Genomic DNA, 20,776 nt, shown 5'->3' with positions numbered 1-20,776 from the left:
TCATTCAGAATCTGTTGAGAAACATGTTATGATCTTGGCCTAAAAAGTATCCCATCCATGGTTTGGAGAGGCTGTAAAGTGCCCAGGGGCCTCCAGGATGGGCAGGCTGCTCAAGGATACGCAGCCAGGAGGGGTGGTATCAAGCTGGTCGACTTTCCGTATTATGAAGCTTTTGGGCTCATCAGGAGCCGCTCAAGGAGAAAAGCAGCCAGGCTGGGAATGGATTCCTCACAGTTGGCAGGTTTGCCTTGCTCTGGGTAGATCCGCTGCATCCCGCCACCCACAGCTGCTTTGCGAGATGGGCAGCTATAGAAATGTGATGTATAAATAAATAACTTCCAGCTGTCCCAGGCAGAGCCCAGCAAAGGGGAGTTAGAGGTTCAGTTCGTCAGCTGCACACCCCCATAAATGTCCAAGGCTCAGGAAGTGGACATGTGCATTTTTAAAAATTGCCCAGCGGGAACACACGCAAAGACGTAAATCAATCCGCTGAAATGAATGTTAAAGCTTTGGAGATAAGCTGTTCTTATCAGATGCTGTCATCACATTCCTTGCCTCCCTGAGCTGAAATGTGGTCTGAGCCACATAACATGGGTGGCATTTCCATGCTCCACATCAGCTGAGGGGAACCTCTCGTGGGGAGAGAGAAACAAAGGGTCAGTTGCTCCAATTCAGGGTAGGTGTAATTCAGGGTATGTTTTAAATCCCACTCAAAGTTGTGCCCACGGCTGCACCATTGGCCAGCGTGTGCCACAAGTTACTAACCCTTCAGCTCAAAGGTGTACTACTTAACTGAGATTGCAAAGAAATATAATGAACATCACTTAAGAGCGATTGCAAGCCTTTTGTCACTGAAGCAGGGGGGAGGTGCGTGTACCTCCCTTTTCAATGGTTTAGGAAGGAGCCAGAAGAGCTGCCCCCATTTTTGAAGATCAGTTGTTCAAGCTGCTACAATTTTGCTTTAAGAGCCATCTTTTGACAAAGCAAAGGCGGGGGGGGGAGGGTAATTGCTAAAAATATTGATGAAGAAAAATATTCCCATCTACAATGCAAACTCTTGGGGTCATTCACCAGGGAGTTTCAGGAACAACAGAGTGACTTTCATCCAGCCTGGCATTTATTACATTCTCTGCTAGAACATGAGAATGGATGTTAGTTGGGGATGGTCCCAAGAGAAGACTAAATCAACTTCCAGCAAAGGACAGCTCATGTTAGCAAACCGTTGTGGCACCTCCACCTATGGGGTAGTCCTTATGGCCAAAATCCTGGGAAAAGGTCTTGCCCTTGTGGGCTGTCCCCAGATGTCCCAGAGGCATCTCTTTAGCGCAGTGTTTCTCAACTTCAGCCATGTTAAAGATGGGTGGACTTCAACTCCCAGAATTCCCCAGCCAGCATGGCTGGCTGGGGAATTCTGGGAGTTGATGTCCACCTATCTTTAACATGGCTGACATTGAGAAACACTGCTTTAGCAGTTTGGGGGAGGAAAAGATTAGACTGCCCCTTGAGTTAATCTAGCAGGATTTTCCTTAAGCTTCTAACAGCAAGAGATGCTGAATGGTCAACAATAATACAGCTGAGGTATTGAGAAGAGGCGCCTGCAATTGACGTCAGTGGAACTGGTTATATATTGATCTCAACCCCCCTTCCAAAGACCCCAGATGATTTCTACATTCTATGCATCACCCTGTGAGCTGGAGTAAGAAAAAGCCGGGGGGGGTGCGAAATGCCCTTCCTAAGCAGTGGAAAAAGTCAGTGGGAAATGTGCTGCAGTTTTGCTTGCCAAGCCCAGCCCAGCCCAGCCCAGCCCAGCCCAGCCCAGCCCAGCCCAGCCCAGCCCAGCCCAGCCCTTCCACTCTTGATCTGGATCCAAGATCGGGTTTATGGGTTAAGCTCAGCTGTGGTCCCAAGTCCATTGTGCTGCTAGCTCTGCAGAAGAGGCCCTTCAAGATGCCCCCGTGCTCAGAGGTTGGTCTTTCTAGCAGGAAGTAGAAAGCTTACTCCCACTTTGCTTTCAGGCTAGAGAATCCCTACCTTAGGACTTAGTCTCTACTTACTTAGCTCCCGAGAGAGTAGGAGAAAGTTCTGCAAACACATGCCTTCCACTAAGCCTTTGTTTATTCACTGGTTACTTTTTAGGCATTCATCCCCTTGAGTCCTCACTAGAGTCAAAAGGCAGGAAATATCTGGACTAAGTTCTCACTTCCCATTATGCTATCACATTTCTCACTTGCTCTTGAACTGGCACATTGCATAATGCCCGCTACAAAGGAATCAGGAGGCCTCCCCGAGGCAACAGAGATTGCTGGGAACCGTGACTCTCTGGCTGTTGTCAAACTCTGACTCCCAGCAGTGCTAAAAGTACAGCTTCAATAACTTTGGAAGAGCCAGAAGTTGCTCCAACCTGCCCAAGGCTGGCAACCGCAGCTAACTTCCACTTCCCATCCAGATGGCACAGATAGAAGCCTAACCACCTCACCTGCAGATCCTCTTTGTTCGAAAGACAGACCCAGGCAGCTTTGCCACTTCTAAAGCAGCTGTCCCGCTCACCTCCCTCAGCCCAGCCTTGATCGATTTCTTACACACAAGTCCCAAGACACTTGATCAGTCAAAAAAAAAAGACATGCTTTTATTTCTACAAGATGGATGGCGTGGTCTGGGGTGCAAATACAGACATTCCACCTAGCCCTCCCTGTGAACTTGTGCCAAATATCTCAGGCCTGCCTCACCAAACAAGTTTGGCTTGGAGACAAGCCATCATCCAGGCAAAATTCACAAGCAAAGCAGAGGAACGTCAGCTGAGCACAGCCAGAGCTGGCAGGAGGCAAGCCAAGGCTTACAGGTAACGGAGCAGGTCCTTCTCCATCCCCTGCAGAGGAAGAGATGAGAGAAAACAACAGGGGGATGAGATGGTTGCATCTGGGCAGGTTTGCACACTAATATTAGCAGCCATTGGATCAAAAACCGCCTTCTAGCAGTCACGCTTGGGGGTGGGGGGTTCACATTTGCCCAGCATGCTAAACCATGCTTTACTTTATTAAATGAAGCACAATTAGCTTGGTTTGCATCACATATCAGACCATCAATTGTTCTTTTCCAAATTAGTGCCAGCTGGGTTGGGGCTGCAACTGGTAGCATTCTCCAACATCCAGATTGGGAACAGCTGCTATAAACCATGGTTTACAACCCACCCTGGCTGGGTTTGGCATGGTGTGTGAACTGCCTAGCTCAGGGTTATGGCCAGATACTCAGGCTGAACTCCACGCTGGTCCAGCTCTGCAACTGGACAATGCCCTAAACTGAATTGTAATATAGTTCAATGAATCACAGTCCCCTGAGATGGTGTTTCAGAGCAGACCAGGAGAGCCTTCACTAACAGTTAAGGACAGCGAGAGTCAAAAAAAAAAAAAAAAAGCAAGATGGTGGCCACGCAATTGAAGCCCTGCCCACTTTCCACATGTGATGCCTTCTGGACATTTTTCATGATGCCCATTTTCTCTGAAGGATAGCCTAGATTTAACCCAAAACAAATACCCCCTGACAGAGGCTTTCATCACACTTCAGGCCACAGTAGCCTTGGGTGGGGAGCATGAAGAGTTCTTAAATAAATGGCTTTACTTTACTGGCAGTCTTTAAGCAGGAACTTTTATGTAGTCTCTTAACTCAAGGCAATAATACACAACTTACAAATGGGTCATCCATTGGACTGAATCTCTTGACCACCTGTCCTTCCCTGTTGATCAGGAACTGCAGGAAGAAAAGGAGAGCTGGTGACCCACAAGAGAGCCTGATTTTCACTGGGGCAGGAAGACAGCATTGATTCACAAGTTACCGTAAGCCCACCTTCCAACTCTGGGGCTGGATTGATGCTTAGCACCACAGTGTAACGTGGTTCAGGCTTCCCAGGATTGTGTGTACCCTATTAACAAATTCTGCCCTTACTCTCAGACCCATCGATCTTTATGAGCAGAAAGTAAACTCAGTACAGGTATGTTTCTTCAAGGCTGGGAAGTGCTGGAGAAAAGGAAGATACTAACCCAGTAAGTGATTCGAAAACACTTTTTATTTGGTTGGCCAGCTTAGGAAAGAAGCAAGACACAACCAGCATTGGGGGTGAAGGGTGACTAGGAGTGGGGAGACCCAGGTTCTAGTTTTTCCTCAGCCACCAGGGGGACTTTGGGCCAGTTCCTCCTCCTCAGCCCACCCTACCCCACTGGGTGATTGTTGGGAGAAAAATAGGAGGAACCACTAGGCATACTGCCCTGCGCTATGCTCCTGAACAAAAAGGCAGTGATATAAATCCAAGTCATAAATAAATAAATAAAAATACAAGTGGAAGGGAAGGGGGCAGGGCCAAATCTGTGATTTGCCAAAGAGGAAGAACAGAGTTTCACTCACAGCCCTAAAACTTGCTCAACAGCACTTGTAGGCCAGCCACTTTAAGGCCAAGAACACCTGGAATTTGCAGCTGAGGAGGAGGGTGATGGGTTGTGCCTGGATCATTTTTGAAAAAGGATACATGTTTAAACATAGAATGTATGTTCTCACACACCTGGAGAAGGAGAGTGGGCCAGTGGTGGGCCCCACCCCAACAGAAAAATGTATTCAGAACAACTGCTTTTCAAAAGGGGCCGTCCAACCTCACCGGAAGGATTCCTGGCTCATATTGGCCCTGTTTTGGGCAGCCCCCAGGGAGAATACCAAGACAAGCATTGGAACATCACCCTTTTCCCCTGAAATCACACTCTGCCCTCACATCTGCCTTTTCAATCAATGAGGCAGATGCTGACAAGGAATTCTGGAACATGTTGCTGCAGCATATCCAGTGGGCTCCATACTGCTGAGGGAGGCAATTCTGCCCGAAAAGGGGAAACAGCCAGAGTTGCTATATCAGAAGTTACCATCCAAATACCTGTTGGAAGGACACAGTCAGAGGGGCTCCTTTCAAGAGTTGAAGATACTCACCTTGCTAAAATTCCATTTTATAGCGCTAGGGGGAAAGAAAGAACAGAGCATCATTTAGTTCTAAAGGTCTTAATTTGTTTAGGTCTTTTAGTTCTACAGCTAACTCAAAACCTTATTGCTAAACCATGCTAAGACTGAGATGAATACTGCATGAGATCTCTTGCTAGTATCTCTCTCCAGTAAGATGTTTGAAAATGGGGTCAAAATCATACAAACACAAAGCCCCACTTATCTGATTTGTATCCAATTTTTCCTCCCCAAGACAGAAACTATTTTTTGAAAGCAGGATTGGAATCTGACACAGCAAAATGCCATAGCAAAAGTTCTACAATCAGCGCCTCCCAGAAGTGCTGGTGCTGAACACCATAACTTCAGCCAGCACAGCTTTCTTAAGAGTTTAAAGCCAGCTGGGAAAAGCAGGAATAAAAAAAAAAAACCCTACAGAAGGGGAGAGAAAAAGAGCAATTTCGGAAACTGGGTACCACGCCATCACTAAATCCTCAAATAGTTTACAACGGTGTTTTTCAAACTTGGCAACTGTGTGGACTTTAACTCCCAGAATTCCCCAACCTGCATGGTGGCTAGGGAATTCTGGGAGTTGAAATCCACACATCTTAAAGCTGCCAAGTTGGCAGAACACTGGTTTAGAACTTCATTTTAATTTTTTTAAAAGCTGAAATCCCACAATACCCACAGTCATATGGGCTGCCTAGAGTTGTGACTGAAGCAGTCTGAGTTTAATTAAGCATGGGAGTAAATAGTTAAATATGTGTAGTATATGAGCCATGCCCGTTTCAGAGATTTTTCAGAGTTGGAGGTAGCAAAAACTCACTTTCCTAGAGTGCCTCTCCCTTTGGGCTGGCTCTTCATCCACTTCCAGAGAGGATGAGCACCATCCCCATTGACATCAATCTTGCTAAACATGTCGAATTTTACTCCATAACCTTCAGCAAATGCTTTAATCTCTTCATTTGTACCTGGCTCCTATATATAAAAAAAAGAGAGAGACAGATGGTTGCCTTAGAAGGATAACAGTGTCATCACTGTAGTTCTTAGCATTTGTCCTGCTTGGTTGCAGATCCACATTTTTGCAATGTGCTCGCCCAGTGTTTACAGTGAATCTATCAATGCATGATGCAATGAGGGTGTCTTTTTTTTTTTTAAATCTGCCAGCTTATCACAAAGCCCTTGGTCATTTCTCCACTCCTAGTCCAGCATCTTCCCCGTTATACCACACTGGCTCTCCCTGTCTGAAGACTAGAACCTGGGTCTCCCCACCCCTAGTGCAGCCCCTTCCCCGCTACACCTGATTGGCTCTCGGGCTAAGAGGGAAGGATTGGCCCAAAGTCAGCCAATGAGCTTCTGCGGCTGAAGGGAGACTAGAACCTGGGTCCCTGCGTTCCAAGTCCAGGACTTTCCCTACTACACTACGCTGGCTCTCCTTAGAAGGATAATTAAGAATAAGAAAGGATTATTTCATTGAGGTACTATCCCCCCCCCCCCGCAACAGCCCACTATCCCGCTTCCTACCTGCTTGCCAAACTGGTTGCAGGGGAAAGCTAGAATGCGTAAACCTCGCTCAGCATATCTACTATACAATTCGACAAACTGAGTGTAGTTTACATTAGTCTTGCCTCATTCCGATGCAATGTTGGTGATGATGCAGACGTGACCCCTGGAGAAACAAAAAAGGGACAGGGGACAAAGGAGACGATTACTCGGACGTGCTGCCTGAAATTCCATGCATGCTGACTGGGGTTTAAACCTTGCTTCCGAGGATCATACATAATTTTCCCACTGACTGCGCCCCCCCAAACTATCTATTTCCCATGTGCTCCAAACCCTCGCTACAGCTTTCCCAAGATTCTTGCATCACCAATGCCCCGCCCCCCAATCACTCCACCTCTGAGGCAGGTCTAGGAAACTGGAGCCCGCACTCAAGACAGTCCTGTGTGCACCTGCCAGGCTTTATCGCCAGGCAGGCGGACACTGTCAATCCTAGGGTGCCCAGGCCCTGCAAATCTTCCCTGCCATGTTGTAGGTGCACCCCAATATCTCAAACAGGCTGGCCTGGAGAGAGGAACCAGGAGACAAGTTCAGTTTAGCTTGCTTTGCCCTTCTTCTGGGAATGGGGGGTTAACTGGACCCAGAATGGGGCCTGTGAGCATCTAACCTACCCCACAAGGCTGTCACACAAATAAAGTATCCAGAGGGAAAGCGCGAGCAAGCACACACACACCCCGACTATACATATCTATTGAACAATCTGTGGCTCAGAAAAGAGCATTTCTTAGGGCCATGCAAAGCATTTCCTGTTCATGCCTGAGCTGTTTCTAGCACAAATTGATTCCCAGAGGACTAGAACTGCCCATTTCAGCTACAGGGTACCTGTTTTGAACTCGGAGCAGGGCAATCTGAAATTCATTTCTGCTGTCCTGCTGGGTTCTTGGGAAAAGATGGGTTATTTAGGAGCTGGGACAATCTAGCTATTCTTCCAAAAGCAGTTGAAAAAAACAACAAGCAGACAAATGCTGCTGGCTTGCAGATGAAATGCAATCCAGAACTCAACCTGGCAAGAAACGGCTGAGGCTACCCAATCTGCAACAGAGGCCGCCGTTGTCATCATCATCATCTATTAAATGTATATGCTGCCCGACTCTCAGTGACTCTGGGCAGTTTACAAATTGTTAAAAACATTTAAAAACAAAGAACCCCAAAACAACACAAAAGAAACAGGGAAGGCAGAGAAAACAAACCCAGATGGGAACAACTCGCCTGTATTTCTCCAGCGAGACATCATTGCCATCAATATCCTTGGCATGGAACTCATAAATGGACTTGGCTGACTGCCAGTCAGTCACCTGAGCACACTGGCGGGGAGAGGAAAAAGAAAAGTGATTGAGAGCACGTCCCCCCGAGAACAAACTGCAACTGAGGGCCTCTGAGAGGTCTCCAGGTATGTTGGCACTGCAGCTCCCAGAATTCCTAGCCAACACAATGCCTAGGGAATTCTGGGAGTTGCAATTACAAAACATCAGAAGGACGGTCAGTTAAGGCAAGCTGATTTAAGCAGGAGTGTTGAGGCCCCAAATTCTCAACCAGAAGGCTGGGCTCACATTTTATGCCAAGCCCAAAACAAACCACTTTTAAAACAAACCATAATTTAGCATCATATACAAACTGTTAAGTTCAAGGGTCAACACTGCCCCCCCACAAAGGGCCCACTTGATACTGTTGCTTTAAGGCAGTTTCTCAACCTTGGCAAGTTTAAGATGTGTGGATTTCAACTCCCAGAATTCCCCAGCCATACTGCTTTACCATGCAGAGCCTTCTGTAGATTAGGCTCACACAAGACAATTTATTTCACATGAGAAGTTTATAAGCTAGGTTGCTGTTAGTTTCAGTATGAAAATGACCCCCACTAAACAGAGGAACAGGAAACACAGTTAATTTGAAAGAATAAGAGTCTTTACTTCTTCAGGGGGACTTCAACAAAAAGGATGGAAAATACTCCCCCAAAGTAAAATACTGAGATAATAAAGAAGTGCTATGAACAATACTAAGCCTTTAAATGTTAAATCTAATCCCACAAAAATACAGATGTCTTACCCTGGTGAGCACAGCTGTGGATTTTAGAAGCAGCAACTGAACATTTCTTTCTGTGTCTCTCCTAGAGTGTGTGCAGGTTAGGGTTATAATAATTTTGTCTTTTTTTGTTAGATTGACACATGTCATTAGCAAGATCTACATGGAGAGATAGCAGGGGCAGGATACCTGCTGGGAACACATTTCCCTTCTAGAGACTTATCTTAGGAGGCTTGCAGAGACATTGCAAGACATTGACATTGTTCAGAGACATCAAAACACTGGCATCTCAGCTCTGGCGCTTGCGACCAAGATGGCTTATGAATTGCTCTCTTTGTGTGCCCCACGTCTGACCCAACTAGAAAAGGCTGATAAATTGTCCTTTTCCAATATGTATCCTGACAGAACCTGGTAAGTCATGCAATCAATTTTTCAGTTGGACTTCCGTCTGTATCTTTGCCCTGGGAGTGTTCGGTTAAGAAGCTGCAGGTGAATGTTTCTAAGAACGGATACCATGGCTGGCTTCACAGATGACATTAAGCCTATGTTATAATTGGATTGGGTGTTGTGGATGGGGACATCACAAAAACCTTCCTGAGTTTTCAAGCATACCGCCTGGTACTATTATAAGGTGTGCCAGCCACAGCGCCAGCTTTTAAAAATAATTAGGATGTCTCCTGTTTCAGAGACTAAGATGTGTCGAGTCACGTCATTAGCAGAGCTTTCATTCCCCAGCAAATTTTATTATAAGGCATAGGCTTTCGCGAGCTACAGCTCCCTTTATCAGATGCATGGAGGAGCTAAACTGATGTAGGATTTACATTGGGTTGAGGCTGGGGGGTGGCAGATGGGAAAGAGAGGGAGGTTATGCAGATTATAATTATTCTTTTTAATAAATAAATTATTAATCTTATTAACCTCTCAGCAAACAGAAACATCACAGGTTTCAGGACATCTCCAAATAAGGAGGAATCTGGTAGCACCGGCTAACAAATTTTATTAAAAGGCATGTGCTTCCTGCCTTAAGCTTTTTAATAAAATATGTTAATCTGGAGAGGTGCTACGGTACCAGACTCCTGATTTTTTGCTATCCTGGACCAGTGTTTCTCAATTGTGGCAACATTAAGATGTGTGGACTTCAAACCCCAGAATTCCCAGATGCCACCGTAAAGAAACACTGCCCTAGATTAACAAAGCTATCTCTGAAGGTCTCAACAAGCATAATTAGATGTTAACCCAGTATAACTGTTAATCCATAAGGTGCTTGTAATCTGTCTCACGCATGACATGCAGCTGTGTAACACTCCCCCTGCCAATTTAAATCCAACATCAGTTAAGCCACTGATCTGATGAGGTGAACAGCAGCTTGCAAGCTTATCCCTCTAAATAAAATGGGTTAGTCAGATTTTGATCTACTATAGATTAACACAGCTCTCCTCCTACAGTCCCCCCAGTGAGGATTTTACATTGCCCTTAAAGTTGAAGTTACTGTCAGAGAACAAAAGAAGTCCAACTTAGTCCCTGTTTTCATCTCAATTAGAGCTCAGGGACTTTAGAAATTACTTCCCATGAGACAGCAACATATATTGGATCCAACCCACCTCCTTCTTCCAGATGCCTGCTTTTAAAGACTCAGGCAGAAAAGATAAATTAGTAGTAAAATCCTAGCCACATTTTCCCAGATTTTTCAGGAAAATCTGGATTGAGAATTCCTACCCAATCCAACCCAGGATTTCTTAAGCAACGGTAGAGGCTTAGCACAGACTACGTTCAGAAATGAGCAGGTCACAAAGAACCTGAAGTTATAGCTCGAGGGGTAAACAATTTACAAATCATACCTTCCCTCTTTAAAGACCTTAAGCACACATGGTTGCAGTTTACCAGATGTATTGGGACAGAGGGCCATTCAGGCTGGGAATTCAAAGAGCTGCAGCCCCAAGATGCACCTGGAGGGCACCAGGTTGGAAAAGGCTCCACAACTGTTTTATTGAAGTCTGTAAACTGTGATCTGGGTCACACATTGCAGTAAGTTTAAATCAACTACAATATGCTATTATCCCCCACACACACAAAGCTTAGGTTTACCAAACTACAATGGCCAGGGTCAAGCCATACTCTAAAACAGTGTTTTTCAACCGTGGCAGCTTGAAGATGGGTGGACTTCAACTCCCAGAATTCCCCAGCCAGCAAGGCTGGCTGGGGAATTCTGGGAGTTGAAGTCCACCCATCTTCAAGCTGCCACGGTTGAAAAACACTGATCTAAAACAAGTCACATCAGGGCTTAGCAGTGGGGAAGACAGCATTTTCCCTTCCAAGTGTTTGAAGCTCAGCTCCCATCTGTTCCCGCCCGCAGTGCCAACGGCAAGAGATTATGGGAAATATGGGTCAAACCATCTGAGCAGCACCAAGTTCACCGTCCCCTGGCTGACCATATAATTGGGGAGTTCTGTCAATAGGCAAAAGAGACCACATCGATTTAGAGAAATCTGTTCTTATCTAATGTTGGCTGGTAAACTAAGCCTCCACTTTGACTGCATACAATCCTGGGTTCATTCCCCTTTTAAATGTTCTAGACCTTGGGACTCAGACCAGAAAATAAGGTGCCAAGCCCACAAAACATATGACCAGGGATAAGGGAATTTGACGCTTTTTTTCCAAACTGCTTTTTACTTGAAAACTGCTACTCAGGAGTCCTATAGCTTTGGCCCCATTAACTGATCCTAACCCTTAGTAGTAGGAAGCAGAAATGCAAGTTATTTTTCCCCTCCTCTGCCGTACCTTTTGCCTGCTTTCTCATCACAATCACATGAGCGATGAAATCGCTGAATGATGTCGCCCTCCCCACAACAGCAAATCCCTTACACAAGCCTCCGATTGCATCATTGGCAGCACAAAAGGAGACAGAACAATGAACTGCTTCAGAAGGGAGATTTTGGCTTCTCCGATAAACCAGGATCCGAGGCAGAAATCTTGGCACCAACGACTTGTTCAGACCTTCCCACTGGCCTTGAGAGAAGCCAGGCAAAGGTAAACAACTTCCCTACACCGTTTGAACTGCACTTCTGCATTGCAGGCAAAAGCAGAATTAAAACTAGCCTTTGTTGCCTTTAGCCCAAAAGCAAACTAACCAAACAGAGAAGGAAAATAAAATGGACATACACATATTTCCCTGCAATTAAAGAACATCAAGCTATGTTGTAACGTATAAATTCACTCTTGCTTGCTCAAATTGTCACTGATTAACAAACTGTTCTGCTTATTCATTAGTCCATCGGGGCACCATTGCAGAGGCTCAGTTTGCATCCATAAGTGGGTCTCTTTTTTTCTGGAGTTTAAAAGAAAGCAATTTTGCTAGGATTTCTGGTTTTCATGGAAACTGATTCAGAAGTGCTTGGAAGGTTTAACACTAAGAACAGCTCAGAGAAGCTTTTCTTATTGTCTTACCAGAAAAAAAACCATTGAAGAACAGAAAGAAGCAGAAGGGCCAGACAGTATACAGGTAGTCCCTGGGTTAAGAACGCCCAGTTTAAGGATGACCCATACTTAAGAACGGAGCCTAATGTTGCAAAATTTGACTTAAATATACAATGATTCCAGTTAAGTCCACAATGGTTTGAGTTCATTACACAATACTACAAATACAGTATTATACAATACCATCTGGCTTACATACAAATTCAATTTAAGGACAGACCTTGGGAACAGAACTCATTCTTAAACTGGGACTACCTGTACTCCAGTGTTTCTCCACCTTGGGAACTTTAAGATGTGGACTTCAACTCCCAGAATTCCCCAGCCAGCATGGCTGGCTGGGGAATTCTGGGAGTTGAAGTCCACACATCTTAAAGTTCCCAAGGTGGAGAAACACTGGTATACTCAGCTTACAGAACTCAGTTTTACAAGCTGTAATGTGAAGAGGAGGCTATTGTTTTTCTTTTTTAAATACATAATTATATCTGTTAACCATAATCACTAACTGGCTCTTAATTCTCAGAATGTCAGATTTGGAAAAGCTGGGATCTTCCCCAGCTGGGAAGGTGGCTGCTGTCAGAAAATGTAAATCAATTTAGTGCACCTGGTTTTTGATGATCCTGATAGTGGAAAGTAATTAGGATTAGAGTATAAACCTGAAATCCTTTTTATATATAATTTTATTAAGATTTTAAAAATACAAACTCATAACAAGAGAAGAAATCAAAGAGAAAACTAAAGGTACCAGAAAGGGGGAAAAAGTAATAGAGAAACAAAGAAAAAAGATAAAGAAGTATCTTCCAATCTTTACAGCAGTTATACATTTGCCTCTCGCTCTGTGGTTACGTGACTCTTTCTATAGTCTGTTCTGTCTAATCATCAAAACCATAAATCATAAGTTCATTTTTTTCTATTTCATGCAAAAAGTCCATAAGGGGTTTCCAGTCAGCAATAAATGTAGATATTGTCTTTTCTCTGATCAAAGAAGTCAGTTTAGCCATCTCAGCAAGTTTCATCATCTCACTAACTATTCCTCCATTGTGGGTAGTGCCAAATCTTTCCATCTTTGTGCATACACTAATCTTACCTGTAAACCTCAAATCCTAATTATATTTATGTGTAAATATTTAAATTAACTCAGAGCTTCATGCTAACACCCAAAGGCAGACTAGAAACACTCTTGAAAACATCAGTTTAATCTTGGCAAGATCTGACACAACAGCATTGCTGGGCTTTGCCTTCTCCAACCAGGTGCCCTCCAAATGTGCTGAGGCAACTCTCAGAATTCAGCCTGCATGGCACCTTCTGGTAGGACCACAATCTTTTCCCTCCCACCACACAGGAGGAAGCAAATGTAATCATGGCCCAAAAGGCCCATCGTTGCCTTTTGTGTGGCTCTAATGTTTGTTCAAGGTGTAACAAAGCAACAGCTTAATCCCATATAAGTCTTCAGAAAAGACAGCCTTAAGTACAGGTGGCTTATTTTCAACTAATTAAAGCCATGGCTGTTGTGGGTCTTCCGAGCTGTGTGGCCATGTCCTGGAAGTTTTGTTTCCTAACATTTCGCCAGCATCTGTGACCGGCATCTTCAGAGAGCAGGAGGACAGACCCCCCCCCCCCCAGGATCTCTATAAATACCCACAAAGGGGTCACCTCATCCTGGGCACAGAGAGAACTGCTCCTGCTCTCTGAAGATGCCGGTCACAGATGCTGGCGAAATGTTAGGAAACAAAACTTCCAGAACACAGCCACACAGCCCGGAAGACCCACACCAGCCATCGTATTCCGGCCATGAAAGCCTTCAACAATACATTAAAGCCATACTTAATTGCTTCCACCAGGAAGTCAGAGAAGTTTCAGCACAAATTAACTACTTTTGGCTGCAGCACATGTGTATGTATGAAAGGCTACTACCTAAGACTGCAATTCCAAATTCAGAAACACTAATTCTTGGGTAGAAATTTCATTATAGTAAAGCAGCAGTAAACTGAAGCCGGTCCACAGAATCAGAGAGACAAAGGAGAAAACACAAAGGTTTTCAGAGGATGGCTACACTACAAAGAGGCCAGGGATGGGGAGCAGGCAGTGTTCAGTGGCCACTCCAGCCCTGTGGAATAGCATCCCCACCCCCAAGTTTGTATGGCCCCAGCAGGCTTCAGAAGAGCTGGAGAGACCTGGCTTACCCAGCAAGCCCTGGGGCAAAGCAATATGGCCTGACATATCTACCGCTTTGTATTTTTACACTTCTGTTTTAATCTGTATTCCTTGAATGCCCTCCAGAATTGCTCTGGCAACTGGCATGGCTGATAAATGGTTTAATAAATAAATGTAAGGTACAAACAATATTTTCTGTTATGGCACACTTATTCTGAGCTGGAGGCTCAGTTGTCCCTGTCTAACATTTTGGCCCTTGGTGCTAACTAAAATTTAAAAACCAAACCACCCAAGCTGTTTAGAACTTTAAATGCATTTGCACGCATTTAATTTACCTTAGTCAACCCAATGGCTCAATGCAGCTGTTTTTCATTTAAGAGCTCCATTCTCTAAGGAGCTCCAACAGTTCCATAACAGAACACTGTTTTCTTAAGATAAATAATTAAGACTAATTTCAGCTCTGAAAGGCACCTGAAGACATCCATTTTAAATTATAATGACCATTCTGGGAAGGGGTAGTTTTCCATTTCGTGGTCCTTCTACTGTATTGCTTTAACCCAATTGGGGCAGGCAAACAGCTATAGAAAAACAGAACCCTGAGGCCCAAATAAGTCCATTTTCTCCAGGGGAGGGGAACCAGAGTTCCACATAAGGGGAGAAAACTGAATGGGAAGGAGAAGCTGAAATAAGTCTTTAAGAGGCTCGCACAGCCCTCCTGGAGAAAGCAAGCTGTTCCCAGAGAATTCTGGGAAAATCAGCCCAGCCCACCCAAAGCATTATGGGAAAAGCTTTTGTCCTGCTTCCAAGGAGATCCTGGGAATTATGGTCCAATTTGCCCACAAGGAAGACACCTGCTATAGTAAAATTTGTTTTATTTACTTCACAAGCCACCCTTATTATAACAACCACCCTGGGCAGCCCCCAAAGCAGTAAAAACAACCAAAAAACTCACAGCACCCCAGGGCAACACTCTCCCATACATCTAAGTATCATCTTCCTGGGCTCCAGCCTCACCCTACCGTAATGCTTGTGGGAAAATTATATTCCTCGGAAAAGAACCCGTAGAAGAGACAACCTCGCGGGATCAGAGAGAAAGTCCTCCAGGGACTCTTAGGAGGGGATCATCTGGATCCTCCAAGGAGACCCGCCATAGCACTCCAAGGTGACCACTCTATGGTCTGACCATAGAGAAGACCGCCATGACTAGAACGTACTCACCGGGAGACCCACTCCAGCTTACGACTTACCATCGCTCTTGTGAGGCCGCGCCCTATCAAGAGCCCGCAGAGAAGCGTCTTGGAAGCCAAACGCCGCAAACTCATCTCAGCCGCGTCTCTCCGCTCCTCCTTTAATCTGCCCTTCACACCCCTCTGACTCCCCGCCACGGCCAATCAGAAGGTGGCTCCTCCTCATTGGCCCGCCCAACTCCGCCAGTCAAGGCCGCGCCTCTGAGCGCTTGGCCAATGGGAGGCCGTGGCGGGGGCTCGCGTGCCGCAGCCAGCGGACCTGGTGCCGCCTCCTCTCTCGCCCTTCCAAACACGGTCGTCAATTGGTTGAGGGTTCCAGTGATTGGCAGCTGAGCGAGCTAATCCGAAAGAACTGCATCCAAGCTACCTTGCTCCAGCCGTTAGGAATCGGGAGCATCCTTATCAACCTAACGGTGCTCGCCAAAATGCGCCAATCCACCAGATGGCAGCAAAGTACTACAGTTTTTTCTATTTCTGCACTCCCTCCCTCCCCCCTCCCTCCCTCTCTCCCCCCCAACGACCCACCACATTTTTGCAGCCCAGATCTGGTGGCCCTAACTTAGATATCAAAAAAGTACCCCACAAGGTGGTTCAGGCAAGAAGGTGAAGGATTGGCAAAGCGGCAGAAGAAAATAATAAATTGCTTTGGAATATACTTGTGTGAGAGATGGATAAAAGATGTTATTATTGACAAAGAAATAGCTTGAGCATGCTAAGAGTGCAGCTGTGTGAGAGAGAAGGAAGTAGTGTTAAGTGTTATGGTTATCAAATAGTGGCAGGTGGAGAGGAAGTTGTCTCCTTGTGTGGGACAATGTAATAAAAACTAACTTAACCTGGGGCAGTCTTTATCAGTATAATGCAATTAGCTGAAACCTTGAGCAAATTACCATAGACTTGCAATGGATGAGGTGGGAGGGACCAGGAAGAAATCATAGAGCGGCCGGAAAGACTGTACACCCTGAGTACCTTAGCCAATGGGGAAAAGGGGCGGGACTTGCGATCGGGAAGGTATATAATTAGGCCGGAGTGTGTATGTGGGCGTGGTTTCTTATTTGCAATGAAGCCCACCAGCCTTTGCAAACACTTCCAATAAACTTTACTTCTGACTAACTCAGAGTGAGATTTGTGGTGCTTGTTTCACACACTTGGAAGTGCTTTTAAATGATTTTCTAAGTATTTGCTCTTGAGTTATTATCATCCTGTTACTATCTTTCCTTTCCTTCAAAATGGGGTCTGGGCCTATGTGAGAAAAAAGATCCCTAGGCAGATGACTAACTATGACCTAGTCAGTTGCCTCCCAAGGCCAGAGACAGAGTTGGGCAATGTCAGCCTGTCTGCACACCTCTTTCCCTGCAAAGACAGCATTTTAATGTGCAGTCTAACTAGGTATTTTGATTAGCTGGTCACCTTTCCTTGACTGATTTTGATATCATGTTATTTCTCCATGAAGTGAACCTATTAGAGCCAGTGTGGTATAGTGGTGAAGGTGCTGGACTAAAAGTGGGGAGACCCTGGTTCTAGTCCCCCCTCCCTGGAAGCTGATTGGCAGACTTTGGGCCAGTCCCTCCCTCTCACCCCAGCAGCCAATCAGGTGTAGCGAGAAAGGTTCTGGACAAGGAGGGGGGAGATCCAGGTTCTAGTCCCCCTTCAGCCACAGAAGCTCATTGGCTGAATTTAAGCCAGGTGAGATGCAGATCTAACAAATAAATAATATAATTGAGCCATCCAGCAGGTAGCCTGTTGTCACAAATGCAACAATATTGCATGTGAACAGATTGAGAGGAAATATCATTTCTAAGTAAACTAGATCATGCTCAGACTGATTCTATCAATGTCCCCAATGGAGTGAATTAAAGCACAGCCAGATTAAGGAAACAAAATGGAAGTCATAATGCATGTAAAACATGGCAAGGTTTTGTTCACGTGGTTGCAGCTGCCATCTTGACTTCTCACATTCTATTAATGCAGCATTTTTCATTTTATAAACACCTGCATATGTTGCTAATCCATGATTTCCTAACCAAGAGTTGTTGGCTGCACCAGAACTGGCACAAATTGTGCTGAGCCGTGAACTGTGGCTACAATATCTGGGCTTCAACCTCAACCAAAGTCGAACAAACCAAATTATGGCTCACTGTAATGTGTAAAGGTAGCCTCTCTGTATTATCATGATGATGTTTGGTCACACAGTCAGCCAGATGTTTAGACCGGATTTGGCATTTTGGTCCACCTATCAAGTCCTTCCCAAGGACCTGGGATAGGCAGATGTTTGATGGGGTTAAAGGGATCGTCGCAGGACGGAAGCTGTTCCAAGCAAAGCTGCGTTTTGCAACAGACTGATGGTGATTTTGTCAGTGCCGAAGGTCTTCAAGGGGTGCTCCAGATGTTTTGGGATGGCACCCATGGCACCTAGGACTATTGGGACTCTCTTTGCTTTCTTTTGCCACAGTCGTTCTGCTTCTATTTGCAGGTCTTCATATTTTGTGATTTTCTCCAGTTCTTTCTCTTCTCTTCTGCTGCCTCCAGGTATTGCAATGTCCACTATCCAGACTTTTTTGTCTTTCTTATCCACAATTGCTACGTCTGGGGCTTTGTGTGGCAGGCGCTTGTCTGTTTGAATTCTAAAGTCCCAGAGCACTTTCGCGTCTTCATTTTCTATCACTTTGTCTGTTTTGTGGTCCACCAGTTCTTGCTTGCAGGCAAATGGCATTTCTTGCAGAGATTCCAATGCACTTTGTCATGTTGATATTTGTAGTCAGTCTGTGCGATCTTCCTGCAGCAGCTAACCAGGTGGTCCCCTGTTTCTTCAGCTTCTTTGCAGAGGCAGCATTTGCTGTCTGTTGCTGTCTTCTCAATTCTGGCTTTGTATGCATTTGTTCTGAAGGCTTAGTCTTGTGTAGCCAGAATTATGATCCTGATCCTGATCATGATCATTATCCTTTTTTTATATATATATAAAACTCAAGATGGTGAACATACCTAATACTTCTACTTCCTATTTTCCCTACCACAACAACCCTGTGAGGTCAGTTGGGCCGAGAGAGAGTGATTGGCCCAATGTCACCCAGCTGGTTTTTCATGCCTAGGGCAGGACTAGAACTCACATCTCCTGCTTTGTGGACCAGCACCTTAACCTCTACACAAAACTGGCTCTCCACCTGATTCTCTCTCACTCAGGGCGTCTTCTCTACTTTCATCTCACCACAGGACAAACATGCTGAAACAACTTTCTTCTGCTGTACCCTAAGGTGTTGCTTTCATCTCATTCTCACCCCATAAATGAGGCAGGTTGGGTCAACCGCCGCTAACACTGAGATCAATCTCAAGGTATGTAAAATCTGTTTGGTCTTGCCACCTGCTGGTCTGAAGGGAAGTCAGGTAAATGCAGTGGCTGGGGACAGAGGGAAGAGAAACAACCGGAGATCAGCAGGGGGGACTGCAGAGTTCACGCTGGTTTACTTTTCTTCCAACTCAAGGCATGTTGCTAAAGCAGCAAACGATTCCAAGACTTCGTTTAATACTCAGAGGCAATGAACAGAGAGCTAGCTAGCCAAGTGCTAGAAAGAGATTCTGGGAGTTGAAGTCCATGCAGCTTAAAGTTGCCAAGGTTGAGAAACATTGTTTTATAGTTTCATTTCACAGGATTGGGAGGATAGTATTTCGAAAGGCAGAGGTTGAACTTAATGAGGAACCCAATGACCCATCAGAAGAATCTTATCTGCTTACCTCCAGCGATAAAGCAGATTCAGGAGATTCAGTGAGAAGCATCTCACCGTTGGGACGCTTGCTTGGCATACAGAAGGTCTCCATACAGTTTGTAACAACTTGTCGGTGTTCAACATTCGCAATATTGAATTAGAAGGACCAGTAGTTACAAGCAACTGAGGAAGGTTTCAGTGTCATTTCCTTATGTATTTATCTGACGCTTCATAACCCTTAATTAGAAATGGCCACAGCACAAAGACACTCCACTAACTGTCCTCATGATATGGCTTTCATCTCATCACCAGCCCAACCCTTCTTGAGATGTTCTAGGGTGGAGGTGGTGTTTTCTTTTTTCTCCCGACATAAAACTTCCCATCTGGATAATCTCAGGGAGGAGCCTGGGGATGAAATGGTCAAGGCAGCAATCTTCCCACCTCCATGTTGGCCCTGTTAGAAGAATGGTCCTTCCCCATGTGGTTACTGGGCACAGCAGCTCTATGGCGATTTTGGTTTCGGCTGTGGAACAGATCAGACATCTGGTTTGTGCAGTCCCTTTTGTGGGGGGGGGGGCTGAATATGGGAATATCAACCTCATAGAAGGTGAGCCTTCCAGGAGATTGATAGTCCCATGTTCAAGCGACTCCCCTCCCCCCCAAAATATGAGAGTTTACAGATCAGTGGGCAGAGGATATACGTGGTAACTGGGAGGAAGCTGATATGGACATTGATGGAGGTCCTTGAGGGTTCATCCTGTACCTCTCGTCATTCAGCTCTGCTTATGGATAGGTGGGGAGAAGGCAAGACTGGAAAAGAGATTCATTGGGCAGGCCTTGAAATATGCCTATGGGGAGATGGCAATGCCAGTCCAACAGTCTCTGGCCAGCAAAAGTTCACCCTCTACCTTGCCCCCACAGAAAAGCAATTTGATCCTCATTCATTCTGTCTACACAACCCTGACTTTCGTAATCATTCCACATTTATTCAGCACCCATTCATTCCTGACCCTATCTCTTCTTCTTTGACCACCCATTCCCTCGCCATTTTTGCCTGAAAGCTGTTTATAGAAAAAGTCTGGAGCTCTGTGTTAGGCATGCCAAATTCCCCGCAGATTTTAAGTTAACAATTTTCATAACTGGACTAACAAAATGTGAAGAATTAGAGGCATTTCCAAGCAAGGGACAAAATGTAAACCCCATTCCTTCCGTAGTTGTGTGTGACATCACAATGCAAGAATGAAAGGGCGGAGCTTGCATTATGACATCATGATTCACGATTTGTAATTTTTGGCATCGTGATTAGGATCACACTAGATGGTTTGTCCTATGACATCCATCAGACACCCTGGTTAATAGCTAGGGATAATGGGAGCTGTAGTCTAAAAGCCTGAAGACACGGCTTTGTGATCTAGCCTGGGGATCTGATGGTGTTGGTGTGGACAACCTGTCAAATGGTGATATGGTAGAAAATGAACAGTACTTTCCTGCAGACTGTGTTTATTATGGTTAATGTTTTTATTGTTTTCAATGTTTTTTAATTATTTATTTTCCCTGGTTTTGCGGTTATCTTCGCATTGCTGTTATATAGCCTCCCAGAGCTATATAAATTTAATAAATAAAATGAAATAAAGTATCTGTAGACTACCAACTCGTTTG

General features: G+C 45.1%; 1 protein-coding gene across 1 annotated transcript; it reads right to left on the bottom strand.

Moving 5' to 3' along the window:
* Nucleotides 1–2,601: 2,601 nt before the first annotated feature.
* GPX4 (glutathione peroxidase 4) lies at nt 2,602–15,575 on the bottom strand. The gene is made up of 7 exons (XM_007435256.3): nt 15,420–15,575; nt 7,738–7,832; nt 6,493–6,637; nt 5,795–5,946; nt 4,963–4,987; nt 3,685–3,744; nt 2,602–2,866 (listed from the first exon to the last, which is right to left on the bottom strand). Exons 1-7 carry the CDS (start codon nt 15,492–15,494, stop codon nt 2,834–2,836), a joined length of 585 nt encoding a protein of 194 aa, XP_007435318.2. The 5' UTR covers nt 15,495–15,575; the 3' UTR covers nt 2,602–2,833.
* Nucleotides 15,576–20,776: the final 5,201 nt, after the last annotated feature.

Source organism: Python bivittatus, unplaced genomic scaffold, assembly GCF_059951505.1.
Source record: "Python bivittatus isolate LINGU-HERP-01145 unplaced genomic scaffold, Pbiv_v1 ctg000580_np1212, whole genome shotgun sequence".
Classification (NCBI taxonomy): Eukaryota; Metazoa; Chordata; class Lepidosauria; order Squamata; family Pythonidae; genus Python; species Python bivittatus.
Note: the sequence above shows the minus strand (reverse complement) of the source record. Positions and strands in the feature narration are given on the sequence as shown.